The sequence below is a fragment of the Cajanus cajan genome, chromosome 9 (assembly GCF_000230855.2).
Source record: "Cajanus cajan strain Asha chromosome 9, NIPB_CcT2T_4, whole genome shotgun sequence".
Classification (NCBI taxonomy): Eukaryota; Viridiplantae; Streptophyta; class Magnoliopsida; order Fabales; family Fabaceae; genus Cajanus; species Cajanus cajan.
The window spans coordinates 6,792,826-6,813,287 of NC_138525.1; the positions used below are offsets into that span (position 1 = coordinate 6,792,826).

Below are 20,462 nucleotides of genomic sequence, written 5' to 3' on the forward strand. Positions count from 1 at the left end.
TGAAATAACCAATTTATTACAGTGTTAATAATATCGTTGAAGAACAGCCTCATCAGTTGCGAGACACGATTGAGCTTCAGATTATTACTCTGATTTGTTGAAAATATTTTCTACACAGAAACCCTAAAGAAAATATAAATACTACTCTCACCAAAATATCTAGAAGAGGACCAAAATTACTAGGCAGCCATTTAATTAAGCTGTAATGTGAAAATGAAATTTCTAATTTCGGAGCTACATTAAAGGACCGAGATTGAATGTAATGGACCCGTAACATAACCAAAAATGCAATAATAAATGTATTTCTATATCTGCGGTGAGAAAATGAAAACCTTATACTTGTGTACTTTTTAACTTTTAAAGAAAAAGGAAAAGAAGTACATTGTCAGATGTACAAGTGTAAAGAGTATGGCTCGGTTGAATACAACAAAATGAAGCCGAAACAAAGGGCAAAACCTGAAGAGAGTCAATCCTCCTCTGCATCATCATCAGGTAAAACCGATTGCTCAAAATCAGCATCCATAACAACCCCTTCCATGACATGGACAACAATTTCCCTCTTTCTAACATCTACTACTTCTGATCGAATCCTGTTAACAACAAGCATTCCATCGATGTCTTTTGACACGTACAAGGGAAACCCAGATAATGAATCATAGTTCACAAGCTCACCCAAGCGCACATTAGCTGAAGAAAGTGCACGAGGGACAGCAGAAAATCCCAATATACGAGACACAATTGCGTAGGTATCATTGAACTTTTCCGGTTTCAGACTATCATTCACAACCAGACGCAGATCTCGCTTGAAAGCTTCCTCGGAAGGAACAAAAACAGTGAAAGCAAGATCGTGAGGCAACATGTCAAGCATCATTTCCCCAAACTTGCCCAAGTTGACGTCTTGAAGGGAAACTTTTCTGGATCTGATCATTGGGTAAAACCCCATTTCCCTATCTTTTGTTGGGGTCTCTGGAAGTTTGAGAAAAGTCACGGTCACAATCATAAGGCAACAAACACACACCATCATGCTTATAAGAGCGATTGAATGCTTCAAAACCTGACGCCTCCTCATTTTGGCAAGACCCACAATCCCAAAAGCTCAATACTTGCTATTCCCCAAATAAAGCTCTCAACTTTTCGCCTCGTCACGAATCACGATCAACAAAACCCAAAACCATTCTTGAAGATTTATGATAAATGATACAGCAAGAAGTACAATAATCTTAAAAGATCAGAAAATGGGACTCAAATGAAATCAAATGGCAAATTGACAAGTTGAGACTCGTGACCTTCGTATCAAAGGAACAAGGCATCCCTATGTTTAACTCTTCGTTATGGTCGCCGCTGATGGTGACTATGCTTTGGTCCTCATCCAATTTTTTGGAAAATAGTTCAACTGAGTGCTTCATTTAGTTTATTTTGACAAATTAATGTTTATTTTTATTAACTATTTTTTCCATATAAAATAACTTTTTATAATTTAATTGGTATGTAATGTTATTATAGATGTTTTTTAAACTACTAATTTAATTGGTAGTAAACTTTTATCATAACGTTTGGGAATGGGATAATATCGATACATACATTATTAATTCTAACTTTGTGCACATTTAAAAAAAATAAAAATCATATCTATAATTCAGTTTTTATTTGTAATTTATATATAATATATATTTTTATTATTTATAAATTAAAAATTAATACTTTTAAAATAAGTAATCAATAAATAAAAGTAATTTTGTGTTATAATATAATTTATTTACCATAAGTATAAAATTAAATAATTTATATATTTAAAATATTTATTCATTTTTAAATACTGTACCATCCTGGTCGTAATCCGACTTGAGTTCTTTATCGGTGATAGGGCGATCGCGACCCTTCACTCGACCAATACCCGACTAGATTGTCATACCTTAAGCCCTCTCGCCTTATAGGCTCAAGGCTGGAAGGTAAGTGTACCATCCAGATCGTAATCCGACTTGAGTTCTTTATCGGTGATAGGGCGATCGCGACCCTTCACTCGACCAATACCCGACCAGGTTGCCATACCTTAAGCCCTCTCGCCATATAGGCTCAGGGCTGGAAGGCAAGTGTACCGTCCAGGTCGTAATCCGACCTAATCTTGCATTCGGTAATAAGGCGAGCATGATCTCCTTCTCGGCATTAACCCGATTGAAGGTTCAGTACAGTCCTAGTCGGTCATAGCCCGACTCGACTAGCTAAGCTCGATTCCTCTCGCCTGCAAGGGAACTACTCGGCATTTACCTTACTGGACCCTCGGTATGGGCCCAGTCGGTCGGAATCCGACCGAGCTCGTCCCCACTAACCCCGCGCCATCATGATAAAAACAGATAGGAAAATCCCTTGATTCTCGGGGCCCAAGAGGCCCATGAACGACGTACCATAAAACCCAAAACCCTAGAGTTGAGAAGGCAGATTACACTTTTAAATGCTCTGGCTTTGAGGTTTGACCTAGGCAGAAACCTTAGTCCACCCTTTGGCCGGAACATTTTGGCGCCCACCGTGGGGCTACGGTGAAACTTTTCCTACACCCCAAGTCATACAGAAAGACCTACACTTTACCATGGCGAGAGGCGGCAACAACAACAACTCTCAACCCCCTACCATGGAGGAGATGATGGCCATGATCAATGGCCTACGGGAGGATAATGCACGCTCCAAGGAGAGAGGAGGCCATTCAGCGCGAGAACGAGGAGATCAGGAGGCGAGCGGATGAGTTACAGGCCAGAATAGAAGCCAACACCAGAACGGTGGAGGAGGATGTCATGCTGGAAGTCCCAAGGGATTTTCGGCCTTTCTCGGAAGCCATAGAGGCCGAGGCCATCCCTAGGGATCATCGAATACCGCAGGTCGAACCCTTCGACGGAACGCAGGATCCCAGTCAACATCTAACGGATTTCCGAGCTCAGATGTTGATTTGCGGGGGAAGTATGAAGGTCCGCTGCAAGCTATTCATGGGAACACTCAAGAAGGCGGCGCTGGATTGGTTCAGTGGCCTCCCTAACCGATCCATCACCGACTTCGATATTTTCAGTCGGATGTTTATGGCACAATTCGCTGCTAACAAAAAGAAGCCGCCGATCACGTCGGATTTGTTCTACCTCAAGCAACAACACGAGGAGTCTCTGAAAGATTTCCTACAACGATTTAACGAGGTCGCCTTGAGGATAGCATCGCTGGACGAGAGGATGGCGGTCATCGCTTTCCAGAAAGGTTTGAGGTCCGGAGCCTTCGACATTGCGCTCGAAAGGGCGAAGTGTCAAACGATGTCGGAGGTGAGGGCTTTCGCCTTGAGCCACATCAAGACGGAAGAGAACCAGATTATTAAGAGCGCAGCTGAGAACCGAGAAACAGGGGGTAGCAATAAGGAGGGAAACAAGCATCTTCGACCGCGATCAGACTGGAGTAAACGACGTGACCGATACAACGTGAAGGAGGGTAACTACAAGCAGGCCGATCACGGTGGTCGGTCAAGGGGCGAGTGGACGCGCAGCAATGAAGAAGAGAAGTTTACTTCACTCACTGTACCCAAGCGACAGATACTCCACGATGTCAACAGCGCATCGTTGTTTGAGTTCCCAGTGGCGACGGAGCGTCAGTTGGGCCCTTTCAAAACCGATTGGTGTGAGTTCCATAGGACGCATGGGCACTCAACTGAAAATTGTTTCGTTTTGGGAAGACAGATCGAGCGCTTGATCAAGGAGGGACGACTGAAGGAGTTTGTGGCGAGAAAGCAGGAGGGAAGCTCGTCAGATAGGCGACCCAGGCACACGCAAGATGACACCAGGAGGGATAGGCGTAGAGAGAGAACTCCTCCCAAAGACGCGCCAGCAAAGGTGTCGGAAGCCCATCAGCAACCCATCCATGGGGATTTCAACACCATCGTAGGGGGCTTCGCGAGCGGGGCAGCTACCTCTGCTGCCCGAAAAAGGTACACTCGGTCGGTGCTTACAGTATCGGAATTCAGGCGACCTACTCAGCCTGAGATTTCATTCTCAGACTCAGACTACGAAGGAGTAGCCCCTCATGAGGACGACCCCATTGTCGTATCAGCAATCGTCATGGGGTACAATGTGAAGCATGTACTGATCGACCAGGGAAGTTCCGCTGACATTTTATTCTGGGAAACTTTTGAGGGGATGAAGATACCTAACGATCGACTAATTCCTTATGCAGGAACTCTAGTGGGTTTTGCAGGAGACCAGGTCACCGCAAGGGGATATGTCGATCTGGAAACGACTTTCGGCCAGGGTGCTCAGATGAAGACGGTGGTTGTTCGGTATTTGGTAGTCAACGCGCAGTCATCCTATAGTATACTGATCGGCAGGCCCACCCTGAACAAGCTAGGAGCGGTGGTGTCCACTTCCCATCTGAAGGTGAAGTATCCGTTACCGAACGGTACTGTGGGAACTCTCCGAGTGGACCAGGAGGTTGCTCGGAAATGCTACGGTGACAGTTTGAAGGCGCGAAGACGACTATATACGGCGCAGGTGGAGCAGGAGGTCCACTCCATCGATTTAGACCCCAGGGTGAGCCATTTTGATCGCCGACCAGCTCCTGCGGAGGACATTAAGGAGGTGACGTTGGCGAAAGGAAAGAAAGTGAAGGTCAGTACGTCCCTCAGCCAGGAGGACGCCGAGAAATTGATTGAAGTGTTAAAAGCGAACATGTCAGCGTTCACGTGGCACGTCAAAGATATGCCAGGAGTGGACCCCGATTTCATGTGCCACAAACTAGCCATCGATCCACGTGCAAAGCCCGTCATTCAAAAGAGGAGGAAGTTTGGCGAGGACAAGCGCAAAGCCATTACTGAAGAGACCGACAAGTTACTAACGGCAGGATTCGTACGAGAAATACAATACCCGACTTGGCTTGCAAATGTTGTGATGGTACGAAAAAGCAGCGGAAAATGGAGAATGTGCACAGATTTCACTGATCTAAATAAGGCGTGCCCGAAGGATTCATACCCCCTACCGAATATAGATTGCCTCATCGATGGTGCGTCGGGGTATGAGTTGCTAAGCTTCATGGACGCGTATTCTGGTTACAATCAGATCCGAATGCACCCAGCCGACGAGGACAAAACTGCATTCATCGCTGACCAGGCCAACTATTGCTACAAGGTAATGCCTTTTGGTTTGAAAAATGCAGGTGCAACGTATCAACGTTTGATGGACAAGGTGTTGGTGGACCAGCTGGGCAGAAATGTGGAAGCTTATGTCGACGACATGGTGGTAAAATCGATGAGTATGGATCGACATTTAGACGACTTGAAGGAACTGTTTGAAACTATAGGAAAATACCAGCTCAAGCTGAACCCCGAGAAATGTTCTTTTAGAGTTCAAGCGGGAAAATTCCTCGGTTTCCTGTTAACTCATCGCGGCATCGAGGTGAATCTTGAGAAGTGCTTGGCGATAATCAACATGAGGAGTCCTTCCACGGTGAAGGAGGTGCAACAACTCACGGGAAGGATGGCTTCATTATCCTGTTTTCTGTCCAAGTCGGCCGACAAGGCATTACCGCTCTTCCAATGCCTAAAGAAGAATGATCGATTCGCCTGGACAAACGAGTGCGAGGAAGCCTTCACAGAACTCAAGAAATCGTTAGCCTCGCCGCCGATCCTAACAAAACCGTGGCCGAATCTTCCCTTATTGGTTTATATATCGGTATCCGACCGAGCAGTCAGCGCAGTGTTGGTCCAAGAGCAGGAAAACACCCAAGTTCTGATATACTTCATAAGCTGAGTCCTGCAAGGCACGGAAACGAGGTATCAGAAGATTGAGAAATTGGCTCTCACGATACTGATTACAACGCGGAAGTTGAGACACTATTTCCAGAGTTATGAAGTGATAATCCGAACCGATTATCTGATCAGGCAGGTATTACAGAAGCCCGACCTGGCAGGAAGAATGATGAAGTGGTCTATAGAGCTGTCGGAGCACTCCATCAAGTATGAGCCGAGAGGGGCAATCAAAGCCCAGGTATTAGCCGACTTCGTGATGGAGTTGACTGCGCCCGCTGATGAGGGTGAGGTCGGAGAGACGCAGTGGATCTTGTCAGTGGACGGAGCATCGAACCTTGGAGGAAGTGGAGCAGGCATCGTCCTGGAAGGACCGGGAGGAATCTTGTTGGAACAATCACTACGCTTCGAATTTCGAGCAAGCAATAACCAGGCCGAGTACGAGGCGTTATTGGCCGGCATGGCATTGGCAAAGGAAATGGGGGCGACGAGTTTGTCAGCGCGAAGCGACTCTCAACTGATCACGGGGCAGGTAGCTGGCACTTTTCAGGCGAAAGACCCTCAATTGGCCAAATACTTGGAAAAGGTTAAGCTCTTATCAGAAAACTTCCGAGAGTTCACTCTTAACCACGTACCGAGAGACCAAAACTCGAGGGCCGATCTACTCTCCAAACTTGCCAGCACAAAGAAGCCGGGAGCCACTCGGTCGGTCATCCAAGAGACCTTAACGTAGCCGAGTATTAATGGGACACAGGGGAGTATACTTTTCGTCCAAGAGGAACTCGACTCATGGATGGGGCCGTACATTACGTACCTGACTCAGGGGGAATTGCAAGAGGACAAGAAGGAGGCCTCGTTGATACAGAGGGAGTCTGCCAGATTCGTGGTCATCAATGAAAGGTTGTATCGAAGAGGTTTCAGCTCCCCCCTTCTAAGGTGTTTGACCATGCCGCAAGCACAAAAAGTGATGGACGAGATACATGGTGGAATGTGTGGGAGTCACATCGGAGGACGAGCATTGGTATACAAAGTGGCGAGGGCAGGCTACTTTTGGCCGAGTCTGAGGAATGATTGCATCAATTGGGTTCAGAAATGTGATGGGTGCCAAAGGCATGCAACCTTGCACCACTCCCCAGCTGAACGACTCCACTCAATTCTGTCTCTGTGGCCATTCAACAAGTGGGGCATTGACATTCTCGGTCCGTTTTCGATAGCCGTGAGGCAGCTGAAATTCTTGATAGTGGCGGTGGACTACTTCAGCAAGTGGATCGAGGCGGAGCCTGTGGCGACCATTTCAGCGGAGAAGGTAAAAACATTCTTATGGAAGAATGTAGTATGCAGATACGGTGTTCCTCAGGTCCTGGTATCAGATAATGGGACACAATTCGCAAGCTCGAAAGTTCGCAAATTCTGTCGAGGGATCGGAATCCGAATGACATTTACTTCTGTTGAGCATCCCCAATCCAATGGCCAGGCGGAGTCGGCCAACAAGATAATTCTCGCAGGGCTAAAGAAGCGTGTCCAAGACTCAGGCGCTTCATGGGTGGAGGAGCTTCCCCGGGTACTATGGTCATATCACACAACAGTGCATTCATCGACTCGAGATACTCCATTCAACTTAGTGTACGAGACAGACGCCATGATCCCGATTGAAATCGCGGAACCTTCAGTGCGTACTACGGCTTTTTCTGAAGAAGAATCCGACTAGGGAAGGCGAGTTGACTTGGACTTGATCGCCAAAACGAGAGAAAAAGCAAGGATAAATCAAGTAGCAGCCCACAGAAGAGCGGCTTTTAAGTACAACACGAAGGTCGTTCCGAGAGACTTCGTGGTGGGAGATCTCGTTTTGAAGCGCGCTCAGGCGACACAAATGAGGAACAAGCTATCACCTAAGTGGGTCGGTCCTTATAAAATTGATGATGTGGTTGGCAAAGGAGCTTACCGACTGAGGACGTTGGACGGAGGAATTATACCGAGGACGTGGAACGCTGCAAATTTGCGCTTTTATTATAGCTAGTTGATAAGTGCTATGATTTCATTAAGTTTATGGCCTAGTTTGAAGCACTTATATCAATTTTCCTTGCTTTAGACTTTGTTTTTAACTCAAAACATATCTAAATTGTTAGGTGATCACATTTTGTTTTTGAATAATGTTTTTAGGTAACTTACAAGTATTTGGTTGTTGTTTTGTAGTTTAGGAGAAAGCTAGGAAAGAAGGAAGGAAGTCAAGCACAAAGTGCTGAATTTGAAGTTGAAGGAATTTTTGGTTAAGTTCCCAGGCTAAGCCCCAGATCCACGCTTAGCCTCAGCATGGCAGAGAATCCCTGGAACAGAATTTTGATTCCCACGCTGAGCGTGGAACTGAGGCTTAGCGTGGATTGTGCTGACATGTCATTATTCACATAAGACAAAAGCTTTTATGACCTAAAAGGGAGATTTTCGAAGAGAGAAGTAAAGAGGATCATTCTTGGACTTTGTGTGGCGGCTGGAGAGCTCTGGAACCTTCAAGATCAAGCTTCTTCCTTTCTTCATCATTTGTAGAGTTCTACATGTCTATGTGTAGCTAAACTCACCCTTGTTGGGGTTTGATGTAACTAAACCCATTCTCATGTGTAAACTCTGAGCTATCAATCTAAGTTGTTATTCAGTTTTATTGCTCTTTTTCTGTGCATAATGCTTGTTATGGCTTGATCACCCTTAACTTGAACTTAAGGTTTTTAAGAGATTGAGAAATGATTTTAAACCTTTGACTTGAAATAGAGCAGCTAATGGTGTTTATTGCTAGAGATAGAGTAAATGCCATTGGTCTTTCTTAAGCTCTTGTTTTTAAAGCTGGTTTCTAGGTTAAACTATGCAAGAGATTGATAGTTTAAGCTAGTAACTTAGATGCCAACTTGTAAGAGATTAGGGTTGGTTACTTTTGAGAGTGATTGATAAATTCTAAATAATAACTATTGTGAACTTAGTGATAAGCATGAGAGGAAGGTTTAGTGAAGTCAAACCCCAACAATTTATTAATATTGCATTAGAATCAAGTTTTGCACTCTAAGTGTTTACCAAAACACCAAAAAGAATTGTTATTGCTTGTTTACATTATTTACTGCAGTAAATCAAACTCTTATTGTTTTTCGGTAGCTTAGTTATTATACCAAGTGAAATTGCAAAGTGTTGCGCAAGTCCCTTGGGAGACGATACTCATACTTTCATTGAACTACGTATACGATTTGGTACACTTGCCAAATGAGATAACAAGTTTCTGGCGCCGTTGCCGGGGACTTGCGTCTCAATACTTAGGCAAAGTCACTTGGATTACTAATCTAGGCTTTGATTCATTTATTCTTTTACATTTTGCAATTACTATATTCCTTGTCTTTTAATTCATTGTATTTGTGTTGCTGACTGTTTGTTGTAGCTTTGTGATTCTGGTTTATGCGAGGTACTGTTCCTGCTAGTGATTTAGCTTACGACCCGGAAATTGAGAAAACAGCTAGGAGGAACAGGGGAGCAGTAAGGAAACAAAGGTTACTAGCCAAGTAGGCACAGCACAGAGAGGCTACTTCGTCCTCTCTCAGTCCTTCTTTATCTAAAATCTTAGAGGAAGTTGAAATGGCAGAGGAAAGACCAAGAATTACTCTTGGTGATCATGCAGCTGCTACTGGTGCTACTCATTTCTCTAGCATTGCCACTCCTGCAATCGCTGCCACTAATTTTGAGATGAAGCCAGCACTGTTGAATTTGATTCAGAACAACCAATTTGCGGGCCTTGATCATGAGGACCCATATCTTCATCTCCATACTTTTGTTGAGCTTTGTGGCACAGTGAAGATATATCAAGTTCCTGAAGAGGTGATTCGGATGAAGTTGTTTCCTTTCTCACTACTTGGGAAAGCTAAGATGTGGCTGAATGCTCTACCACATCAAAGCTTAACCAGGTGGTCTGACATAGAGACAAAGTTCTTGGCAAGATTCTTCCCTCTTGCTAAGATAAATCAAGCAAAAAGTGAGATTGTCACATTCTCTCAGAAGCAAGATGAACTTCTATCCGAGGCTTGGGAGAGATACAAATCCTTGTTGAGGAGATGTCCAAGTCATGGGTTTGACGACCTTACTCAGGTTAATATTTTTCTGGGTCGATTGCAGCCACGGGTGAAAATTCTATTGGATGCCTCAGCTGGAGGTAGTATGCGTTTTAAAACACCGGAGGAGGCTATAGAGTTGATTGATGCTATGGCAGCAAATGACTATGATTTACCAGCTGAAAGGGAGTCAAGACAGAAAAGAGGAATTCTAGAGTTGGGATCTCAAGATGCTTTATTAGCTCAAAATAAGCTCTTGTCCCAACAAATTGAGGCTCTTACCAAACAAGTTGCTCGGATTCCACAACAACTACAATCCACTCAACATCAAGTTCTAAGTTGTGATCTTTGTGGGTTGAATCATCCTCACGGGCAGTGCATTGATACTTTCCCATCTCATGGAGAAGAGGTGAATTACATGAGGAATCAAGCTCGACAAGGAGGAAATTATGGTGGTAATTATGGGAAGAATTGGCAATCACACCCTAGCACAGGGTGGAACCAGAATGATATTGTTCAGTCTAGTAGACCTCCTATGCAAATTCTCAACTTGTATGAACAACAATCTAAATTTGAAGAAACATCGAATCAATTCATGCAGGTCTCAATCTCTAACCACAATAATACTGAAGCATCTATAAAGAATTTGGAGATTCAAATGGGGCAGCTGGCCAAACAATTGGCTGAAAATTCTGGTGGAAAATTTTCAGCCAATACTCATACTAATCCAAAGGAGAATTGTAGTGCAATTACAACAAGAGGTGGTAAGAAAGTGGGTGTGTTCGAGGATGAGGAAGAGCAACAAGAAAAAGAGGAAGAAATGAGAGAGAGAGATGGAGAAAATAATCAAAAAAATAAAAAAATTGAAAATGCAAAAGAGAATGTCATAGAGGGAAAAGAGTTGGCTGAGGAAGTTGCTGTTAAAAAATCAAAGAGCCAGCTAGCAAGAGAATTGAAGATGAAACCCAAGGTGTCTAGTACCAAGGATATGCCATATCCCCCAGCCCCAAGCAAAAAGGATAAAGAGAAGCAATTTGCACGTTTCATGGAGCTTTTTAAGAAGCTTCAGATCAACATTCCATTCTCAGAGGCATTGGAGCAGATGCCCACTTATGCAAAATTCATGAAAGACCTCTTGACAAAGAAGAGAAAGTTCATTGAGCAGGAGATTATTGAGTTGGAAGCGGGGTGCAGTGCCATAATTCAAAAGAACTTACCTCCCAAGTTCAAGGACCCTGGAAGTTTTACAATTCCAATCACTATTGGGGACCTATCAGTTGGAAGAGCACTGCTAGAATTGGGTGCAAGCATTAACCTCATGCCCTTGTCTATGTTAGATAGAGTTGGCCAGGTGGTAGTAAAACCGACCCGCATGACTTTGCAACTAGCTGACCGGTCCATCAAGTATCCCTATGGTGTCATTGAAAACATGCTAGTCAAAGTTGACAAATTCACATTTCCAGCTGATTTTGTGATTTTGGAATGGAAGAGGACTCTACTATTCCTATTATCTTGGGGAGGCCATTTATGAAGACTGCACGAGCAATCATTGATGTTGGGGATGGTGAATTAAAATTGAGGGTCCAAGATGAGGTGATCACTTTCAATGTATTTGAAGCCACAACCCATCCGAATGATAAGGGTGCTTGTTTCCGAATGGATGTGCTGGATGAGGTAGTGTGTGAGGCTACAAAGAAGCTAAAAAAATCAGTTCCAGATGATGTAATCCGCTTGAAGCCACCTCCATTCTCACTACTTAGGAAATCTAAATTGTGGCTCAATGCTTATGAGTCAGCTAAGTATTACAAGGAAAAGGTGAAGTTGTATCATGAACGAAAGATCTTAAAACGAGAGTTTCAGCCGGGACAACTTGTGATCCTTTACAACTCCCGGTTGAAACTATTTCCAAGGAAGTTGAAGTCAAAGTGGTCAGGGCCATTCAAAGTATAACAAGTTTCTGGTCTCTTTGTATTAGGTGCACTCTTTTCCTAACTCAGTATTTTGTCCCCGTAAAAATATGAGGGGTTTTTGCTGAGAAGGTTTTTAACGAGGCACCATTCCTTTTAATTTTAATAAGTGTTATCTCATTCTTTTATTTCATGACTCCTAACATATGTTATTTCGAAGACAAAACTCGCGATTGTCGGCAAAAGTCCGACTGGGCGAGTATAAATAACTCGAAGACGAAACTCGTGATTGTCGGCAAAAGTCCGACTGGGCGAGTATAAATAACTCGAAGACGAAACTCGTGATTGTCGGAAAAAGTCCGACTGGGCGAGTATAAATAACTCGAAGATGAAACTCGTGATTGTCGGCAAAAGTCCGACTGGGCGAGTATAAATAACTCGAAGATGAAACTCGTGATTGTCGGCAAAAGTCCGACTGGGCGAGTATAAATAACTCAAAGACGAAACTCGTGATTGTCGGCAAAAGTCCGACTGGGCGAGTATAAATAACTCGAAGACAAAACTCGTGATTGTCGACAAAAGTTCGACTGGGCAAGTATAAATAACTGGAAGACAAAACTCGTGATTGTCGGCAAAAGTCCGACTGGGCGAGTATAAATAACTCGAAGACAAAACTCGTGATTGTTGGCAAAAGTCCGACTGGGCGAGTATAAATAACTCGAAGACAAAACTCGTGATTATCGGCAAAACAATACAGCCAAGTCGGGGTAATGACGATTCCATCTATTTGTGAATTTCAATTTTCAACTTGAACAAGATTCTCACCCATCACTCGATTCGGAATTTCGACGACTGCCTAGACTGATGCCTCACCATCGAAATTTTGATTAAATTATCATGAGAGTCGGAATTTTCCCGACTTCATGCGGACAATAGTTTCACTTAGACAATTTTCTGGACTGTGATATACTTCGGAATTTAGCTTAGATTATCATCAGATTCGGGATTTTACCGACTGACACCTAGAAGTATCAATTTTACTTAGAACATTTTCCGTGTCATATTAATCGGAATTTGGACGATTGGAGTTGCAAAAATTCAACTTTAACTTAGAGACTTTTCCGTTCATACAGATCGGCATTTGACCGACTATCCTAACAAGTTTCACTTTTAATTTAGAAACTTTTACCTTCGTCAAACGACTCGGATTCTAGCCAGGTATTTTGGAGAATGCTTATTCAACTGATAAATTTTCTCCTTGTTTGAAGTCGGATTTTAGTTGTGTAAGCGTGGAAAAATCCTCAGTTAACTTGGAAAATTTGTTCAAATTTTAACTCGAATTTTAGCCGAGTATCTTGGAGAATGCTTATTCAACTTGAAAATTTTCTCTTTGTTTTGAAATCAGATTTTAGCCGACTAAGCGTTGAAACATCCTCAGTTAACTTTGAAAATTTATTCAATTTTTAACTCGAATTTCAGCCGAGTAGCTTGGAGAATGCTTTTTTCCACTCAGAAAATTCTCCTTATTATGAACTCGGTATATTACCGATTACCATGTAGAACGACGACTCTCTAACCAGGTGAATTTTTCATCATATCAACTCGAAGTTTGGTCGAACGTCCCCGCGTAGTGCCTTTGTTAACTTGAAAGATTCTCTACAGATTAAATTGGATTTTACATACATCGGATTTTTACCGTTTAGGATTTTCGCCAGATTGACTTCATGAACTCTCATTTTTAACTTGGAAAAAATTCTATTGTTATATAGCAATCGGAATTTGGCCGTTTGGCCTCACGAATGTTCATTTTTAACTTAGAAAAAATTCTATGGTAATATACCAATCGGAATTTACCCGATTGACTTCATGAACTCTCATTTTTAACTTGGAAAAAATTCTATTGTTATATAGCAATCGGAATTTGGCCGTTTGGCCTCACGAATGTTCATTTTTAACTTAGAAAAAATGCTATGGTAATATACCAATCGGAATTTACCCGATTGACTTCATGAACTCTCATTTTTAACTTGGAAAAAATTCTATTGTTATATAGCAATCGGAATTTGGCCGTTTGGCCTCACGAATGTTCATTTTTAACTTAGAAAAAATTCTATGGTAATATACCAATTAGAATTTACCCGATTGACTTCATGCACTCTCATTTTTAACTTGGAAAAAATTCTATTGTTATATAGCAATCGGAATTTGGCCGTTTGGCCTCACGAATGTTCATTTTTAACTTAGAAAAAATTCACGCATTATAAAAATCGGAATTTGGCCGTTATGGCTTTGTGAATTTTCACCGTGATTTAACAATGATCCACATCTCCGCACACATCGAATCACCCAACTCATATCAAAAGCAACGCATAAAGTTCTTATAGAATTCCAAAAGGCGGGATCACAATAGTTCTTAACAGAGATTATCAAAAAGCATGAAAACATGAAGGAAAATACAACATTGTGGCAAAATACAACATTGTGAGTTAACACTCAACCATCCTCGGGAGGATCTACTAATTCGCCATTAACGATCTCCTTCAAGTAGCCCATGCCCCCAATATCGAGATCAGCATGCAGAAACTTTATCTGGGAAGTCGCCGCATCAAAGCCTTGAACAAACTTCTTCAAAGAGTCCATCTTGGCGGCATGGAGGTCCACCTGCAGCTTTTCAATCTCTGCTTTTGCTAGATTCAAATCATTCTCGAAGATTTGAGCGGCATCAGCGTTCTTGTCTCGCGCCAGACGAGCCTCTTCGAGATCCTTCTCCATAACTGACTTCTCGGCCTCCCAAGCTTTCCGATCGTCTTCGAAGGCTCGTCGGCTTTCCAACAACTTATCCCTCTCATTGGCAACCCACTTAAAGTCAGCTTTGCCCTTGGCGACACTCTCTTCAAGGGAACTGATCTTTTTCCCTTGCAGCTTGATCTCCCTGGCCATCCCACGAATCTTGTCCTCGTTAATAAGGGACAAAGCCGAGAGGCGATTCGTTAGAGATTCCACGCCCTTGGCAATAGAGAAGGCACTCATCTTCTCTAGGTCGTCCTTATCCCCTTCCAACAAATCGGTATGGCGGATGTGAGAAGAATGGTTGAACTTCTCATCCCAAAAAGATGGGACTCTTCCTTGCTCATTTCCTTGATCAACAGGCTCCCAGTTCTCGCCAATACACATACTTATAGTTCGCTCTGCCGATTGAACTTCAACGTCATTCTCGGCCTCATCCCCCCCAATCTCAGTCTCCAAGTTCACGAGAGTAACAGGTGCTTCGGTCTCTCGGCGACGCTTGTGGGGACTCTCGCCGACTACATTCTTCGGGGCAGAACCTCCCAAGCCTCTCGTCTCTCCACCGACCACAGCGGTGCCGATGGCTCTGGAAGCCTCTTGTTGCTTCCATAGCTTCATCAACTCCCGATTGCTCATGCTAGCCATTTTCTCTGAAATAACACGGAATGGAATGTTAGTCAACAAGAAAAACGAGGACAAAACATCATTAGAAAAGGGTGATCGGCCAAAAACCGAGTACCTATATAAATTTTCAGTTCCTTGGGTCTATTTTCTAATTCTAGAAGTTTTGCAGTGTTGAAAATTGTTTTAAGAGCCTCCAGTTTTCTAACATCTTCCTGGTCGGCCTCGGAGAGTTTCTTGGCAGATAGCCCCCCACAAGATATCGTCTTTTGTTTCCAATATAGAGGGAACCCTTCTAGCGCATGTTCATTACGCAAGGTACAACGTATTCGGAAATATGATCTCTTAAAGTCCTTATAGGACGATTGAAACAAAGTCAAGAGCCCCCGATTCGACACCCCATGTATAGACACCCAACTGCTACGTTTATTGGTGCGACTCTCAAAGAAGTAAAAGAACTTATCTACGGTCGGGTTTATATCTAAGCCCAAACAAAGAACCTCAAACCCTCGGACAAAAGCCCAACTATTGGGATGAAATTGAGTAGGGGCCACATCTAAGGCTTGAAGCACTCCTTTTTCACAACTAGTAAGAGGCCACCTCACTTTCAACTTGGAAATTAAAGTGCAGTAGCAAAAGGTAAATTTCTCTGTCAAACTCCCCTCAATACCCACAGGTTCCCTATCTACGCAGGGTTCACAAATAATTATATGGTCGCCCTCACCACACACCACGTGCTCTCTACAGAAATTTTCCATGGCATCCCAGGAACTTATTAAGGACTCACAGCGCAAAACATCATCCCTCACCCACTTGTACATTTCCCCGTAGTTCACGACCGCCATTGATAAGAATAAACCTAACTTAAATAACAACTCAGGCTTTACTACGAATAAAAATGGCCAAATGGTGCAGATGGGCGTACCTAGGGGGACACACAACAACCTCCAACTCAAATAAACTTCGAAGCGCCGCCGTAGACCGCCGCGTATCACTAGAGAATCCCAACGAGCCTCGAGGAACCACGGAGGAGAACGAAGTACAAAAAGGGAGGAAGAAAAAACACAGCAGAAAATGGGAAAGGGCCCCTGAGGCATTTCTATTTATAAGCAACGAGGCGTATGCGAAAAGCCGCGAATGAAACGCGGCGTTTTAACGAAAAAAACTCGCGTTTAAGAGTTGCGGCACATGTTTGGAACGTTACAGCTTTTGGTATTAAAGCTCTCCATACGTTTCTGGACACGTGGCACCACTTTCATCGTTTCTCTAAAAAGCCACCCTCAATAAACGCATGTCCCTCCCCGGGTGAGATGAAAAGACACCTCCTTTCAGGCCCTGAAAAACCACGGTAATGACCTAATTACCGTCCAGGTCGTAATCCGACCTAATCTTGCTATCGGTGATAGGGCGATCGCGACCCTTCACTCGACCAATACCCGACTAGATTGCCATACCTTAAGCCCTCTCGCCTTATAGGCTCAGGGTTGGAAGGCAAGTGTACCATCCTGGTCGTAATCCGACTTGAGTTCTTTATCGGTGATAGGGCGATCGCGACCCTTCACTCGACCAATACCCGACTAGATTGTCATACCTTAAGCCCTCTCGCCTTATAGGCTCAGGGCTGGAAGGCAAGTGTACCATCCAGGTCGTAATCCGACTTGAGTTCTTTATCGGTGATAGGGCGATCGTGACCCTTCACTCGACCAATACCCGACCAGGTTGCCATACCTTAAGCCCTCTCGCCTTATAGGCTCAGGGCTGGAAGGCAAGTGTACCGTCCAGGTCATAATCCGACCTAATCTTGCATTCGGCAATAAGGCGAGCATGATCTCCTTCTCGGCATTAACCCGATTGAAGGTTCAGTACAGTCCTAGTCGGTCATAGCCTGACTCGACCAGCTAAGCTCGATTCCTCTCGCCTGCAAGGGAACTACTCGGCATTTACCTTACTGGACCCTCGGTATGGGCCCAGTCGATCGGAATCCGACCGAGCTCGTCCCCACTAACCCCGCGCTATCATGATAAAAACGGATAGGAAAATCCCTTGATTCTCGGGGCCCAAGAGGCCCATGAACGACGTACCATAAAACCCAAAACCCTAGAGTTGAGAAGGCAGATTACACTTTTGAATGCTCTGACTTTGAGGTTTGACCTAGGCAGAAACCCTAGTCCACCCTTTGGCCGGAACAAATACATTTATATATTTAAAAATAATTATATATATATATATATATATAATTTATTTTAAACTTTAATTATATAATAAATATTTAATATTATATTGCACACAAAAAATACTAGTTTTAATTATGAGTCAAAATAAACATGTTATATCTTAAGGTAGTATTGTAGATAAGTTTTTGAGATCAGGACAATTTCGTTAATCTTAGGATTGACGTGTTCATGATTCTGCCACCATCGTCAGTATTTATAATTTTCAGTGTTGGCCATATCTAAATAACAAAACATATATAAATAATATTTATATGATTTAGTTTACGAGGATGTTTCTTTATTTCATGATCATTGACCAGCAAATTATATTTTAGACACATAAATTATATTATAGAAAATCTGCATATTTTAATAACAAAGAGATTTCATAATTTTAGGGTTTTTTTTATTTATTTTTGTTTGAGTTCCTTAATAAATTTCATTTTTCAATCGTATGTTCTGAAATTATTCTCTTTCTCTCTGTCTCTCTTCCGGACTTGCTTTAGTGAAAATCATGTTCTTAGGGGGAAAAAGACTGATTGTACTTCCGAAAAATTTTATTTAAAAATAAAATATAATTCCAATTTTTTTCTTGAAATTAAAAGTAAGTATTTTTTTTATCCATAAAATTAAATTTGAGTATATAGTATCAGCATATTTAATCATTTATCGTGATGTTCAAATGTCATTATCCTACAAAAATGAAAAACATCGTTTTTTGGTCAAAAAAGTTTAAAAGTGTTTTTTTTTTTGTCTAAAGGATCTGCATTACTGGCTACTGCAGTAGAGTTCATGCCTCAGAAGGCCCAATATTTACAAATAAGGGCTTTACTATAGGCCCATTAACTACCATGGACAGAGGCCTGAAGTAGCAGTGCTCAAAATTTAAAGCCTCTTTAAACGAGACGAAACTGTTGACTGCAGCTTGTTTTTAGGCAAAGCCCAAAAGTATGACGCTATGATCAATAGAACATCATAACTAAACCAAAATGACAAAAAAAAAACATTTTTTTACTCAGTACTCCCTCCGTTTTTTATTCATAGTCGTTTAAGATTTTGTACAGGACTTAAAAAAATGATTGAAATATTAGTTTTCAAAAATATTTATTACTTACTTTCTTATTCTACCCTCTATTTTTTTTATAGTATTTCATTGAAAATATATTATCCTTTTAAATGCAACATTAACTTCACATAAGTGGTTAGAGAAAAAATAGATAGATATTAGAAATAAATAGACACAATGTTATGTTCAGTAAACATACATTAATTATCAAGAGTAAAAATGAGAAAAAAAAAATTAATAAGTCATTGATTTTAATAAAATGATAATGAAAAAAAATGACAAATTCTGACAAAATGACTATGAATAAAAAACGGGAGGGAGTATATATTTAGATACCTATTTAAAACCTCATTCAACGTAAAAACACGTTTTAATGCAGAAAAAAATGAAATCTTATATTTTGAACATTTTTCAACCTGAATTGAGTTGAATTCAACTAGTTTCTAAATATACCTCTTATGGGTCAAACTTAAAACATGAATGATAGTGCCGGAGTAAGATGAAATAAACTAGGGGAGAGTACCGAAGGACAATTTTATTTTGAGACGTAGGAAAAGGAATCAACGTACGTGTTGGCAAAGTCTCCTACGGTGGTAGATGAGCAATTGGGCATTATGTCCTTCATCAGGAATCTTGGACCACCTCTAATATTACTGACAAAATAGTCATTTGATTATGACTACACTAAAATAAAAACATAAGTTACGTTCATTTTAACTCCTTACCAAACGTAGTAAGATATTGTTTCATAATTATACCCTTCGTCCTCTTCCCTTCCCTTGTTAAAATCTTCTCTCTCCCTTTCCATTATGAAATATATTGAAAAGCAAAATCTTTGACTTTTATCTAAAATTTATTGCATGCATTTGACTACAGAGCAAGACAAAGTCCTAATACCCTACAAATTTTTCCGTTTTTAGTTGAACAAGTCCTCCAGCAATTGAAGTTGGTGAAGGCTCTAGCCTGGCCGGTGCGCGCAGCTTTCTTATTATATAGCACATGAGATTTAGTTGCAATTGACTTAGAGTTATTGTGCAATAATGGAAATTCCTTTGTGAAATGAATGGACCCTTATTTGCAGATACGTTTGGTGTTTAAATTTGCGGTTTCAGCAGTATTGAAAGCTGCATTGGCAATCAAAGTGATGGACCGTAGACCATTCGTCATTTGCATTCCTTGAACCCTTCACGAGGTTCATTGTACTCGAGCAGCTACCACGTTGTGAGATACCCACAAAAACCTAATGCCTTCTAGTTTCTACGGATAATCCTGAGGGTTGATAGTGAGTGTGGAAAAGTTATATGTCGGCATACCAATGGCCTAGGGTCTAGCTAGACATGTGGTGGATGTAGAATTTTGGTAAGCAAGCTGTATGCTACATCTGTTTAGAATTTAATGATTAACTACATTAGTATATGTTTGATGTGAGGCTATTGGGTCTCTCTACATAACTCCCTTTCATTGGTTTTCATTTGATCAAGAGATTAAAAAAGTAACTTTTTTATTTTATTTTCTGAGTCTTGTATAAATATTTGAAAATAGAAAATAAATAATAATAATAATAATAATTAAGTGACAATTTTTTAATTAAAAGGTGAAAAAATAATAACAAGAAAGAAATGAGAAAAGGAAGTAATAAATGGACCTAAATTTTTATCCTATTTTATTTTATTTTTCGTACTAACAAAAATAGTGACACAGATAATGATGATGGCAACCACAATTAAGATAATTGACAATAAAATAAAAATAATAAAGATGTTTGTATGTAAAAGTCATTCATTATAGTAATTATAACTATTTTAGTAAAGATGGTTACAATGAAACAATGATAGTAATAGTAAAAATAATAGTAGCAAAAACAATATGATAGTGTTATATGACGATTAATGTGAAGGAAGTAATAGTGATTAAATATATCATTAACAAAGTTTATAACAATGACAAACTAATTATTATACTAACAATAGTGATAACATATAACATGATAAGTGTGATAGAGTCATGGAGGGGGTGATACCTTGATGGTGG

The 20,462-nt window shown here is 41.5% G+C and overlaps 3 protein-coding genes across 3 annotated transcripts; 2 read left to right on the plus strand and 1 right to left on the minus strand.

The window, feature by feature from the left end:
- Positions 1–276: 276 nt before the first annotated feature.
- Positions 277–1,382, minus strand: LOC109813896 (Fasciclin-like arabinogalactan family protein). Its single transcript, XM_020378184.3, has one exon. The coding sequence runs from the start codon at positions 1,067–1,069 to the stop codon at positions 467–469; it is 603 nt and encodes a 200-aa protein (XP_020233773.1). The 5' UTR covers positions 1,070–1,382; the 3' UTR covers positions 277–466.
- Positions 1,383–2,651: 1,269 nt separating this feature from the next.
- LOC145951905 (uncharacterized) lies at positions 2,652–6,494 on the plus strand. Its single transcript, XM_083064091.1, has 2 exons — positions 2,652–5,687; positions 5,901–6,494. Exons 1-2 carry the CDS (start codon positions 2,652–2,654, stop codon positions 6,492–6,494), a joined length of 3,630 nt encoding a protein of 1,209 aa, XP_082920217.1.
- A 2,873-nt stretch (positions 6,495–9,367) lies between these two features.
- Positions 9,368–11,368, plus strand: LOC109788124 (uncharacterized). The gene is made up of 2 exons (XM_083064093.1): positions 9,368–10,613; positions 10,716–11,368. Exons 1-2 carry the CDS (start codon positions 9,368–9,370, stop codon positions 11,366–11,368), a joined length of 1,899 nt encoding a protein of 632 aa, XP_082920219.1.
- Positions 11,369–20,462: the final 9,094 nt, after the last annotated feature.

Excerpts from the sequence above, each read along its gene's own strand:
- LOC109813896 (XM_020378184.3), bottom strand. The coding sequence starts at position 1,069 with ATGAGGAGGCGTCAGGTTTTGAAGCATTCAATCGCTCTTATAAGCATG.
- LOC145951905 (XM_083064091.1), top strand. The coding sequence starts at position 2,652 with ATGGCCTACGGGAGGATAATGCACGCTCCAAGGAGAGAGGAGGCCATT. Across the intron at positions 5,688-5,900 it reads CCTTATTGGTTTATATATCG|GTATTACAGAAGCCCGACCT; the intron begins GTATCCGACCGA and ends CTGATCAGGCAG.
- LOC109788124 (XM_083064093.1), top strand. The coding sequence starts at position 9,368 with ATGGCAGAGGAAAGACCAAGAATTACTCTTGGTGATCATGCAGCTGCT. Across the intron at positions 10,614-10,715 it reads AAGAGGTGGTAAGAAAGTGG|AGAATGTCATAGAGGGAAAA; the intron begins GTGTGTTCGAGG and ends AAAATGCAAAAG.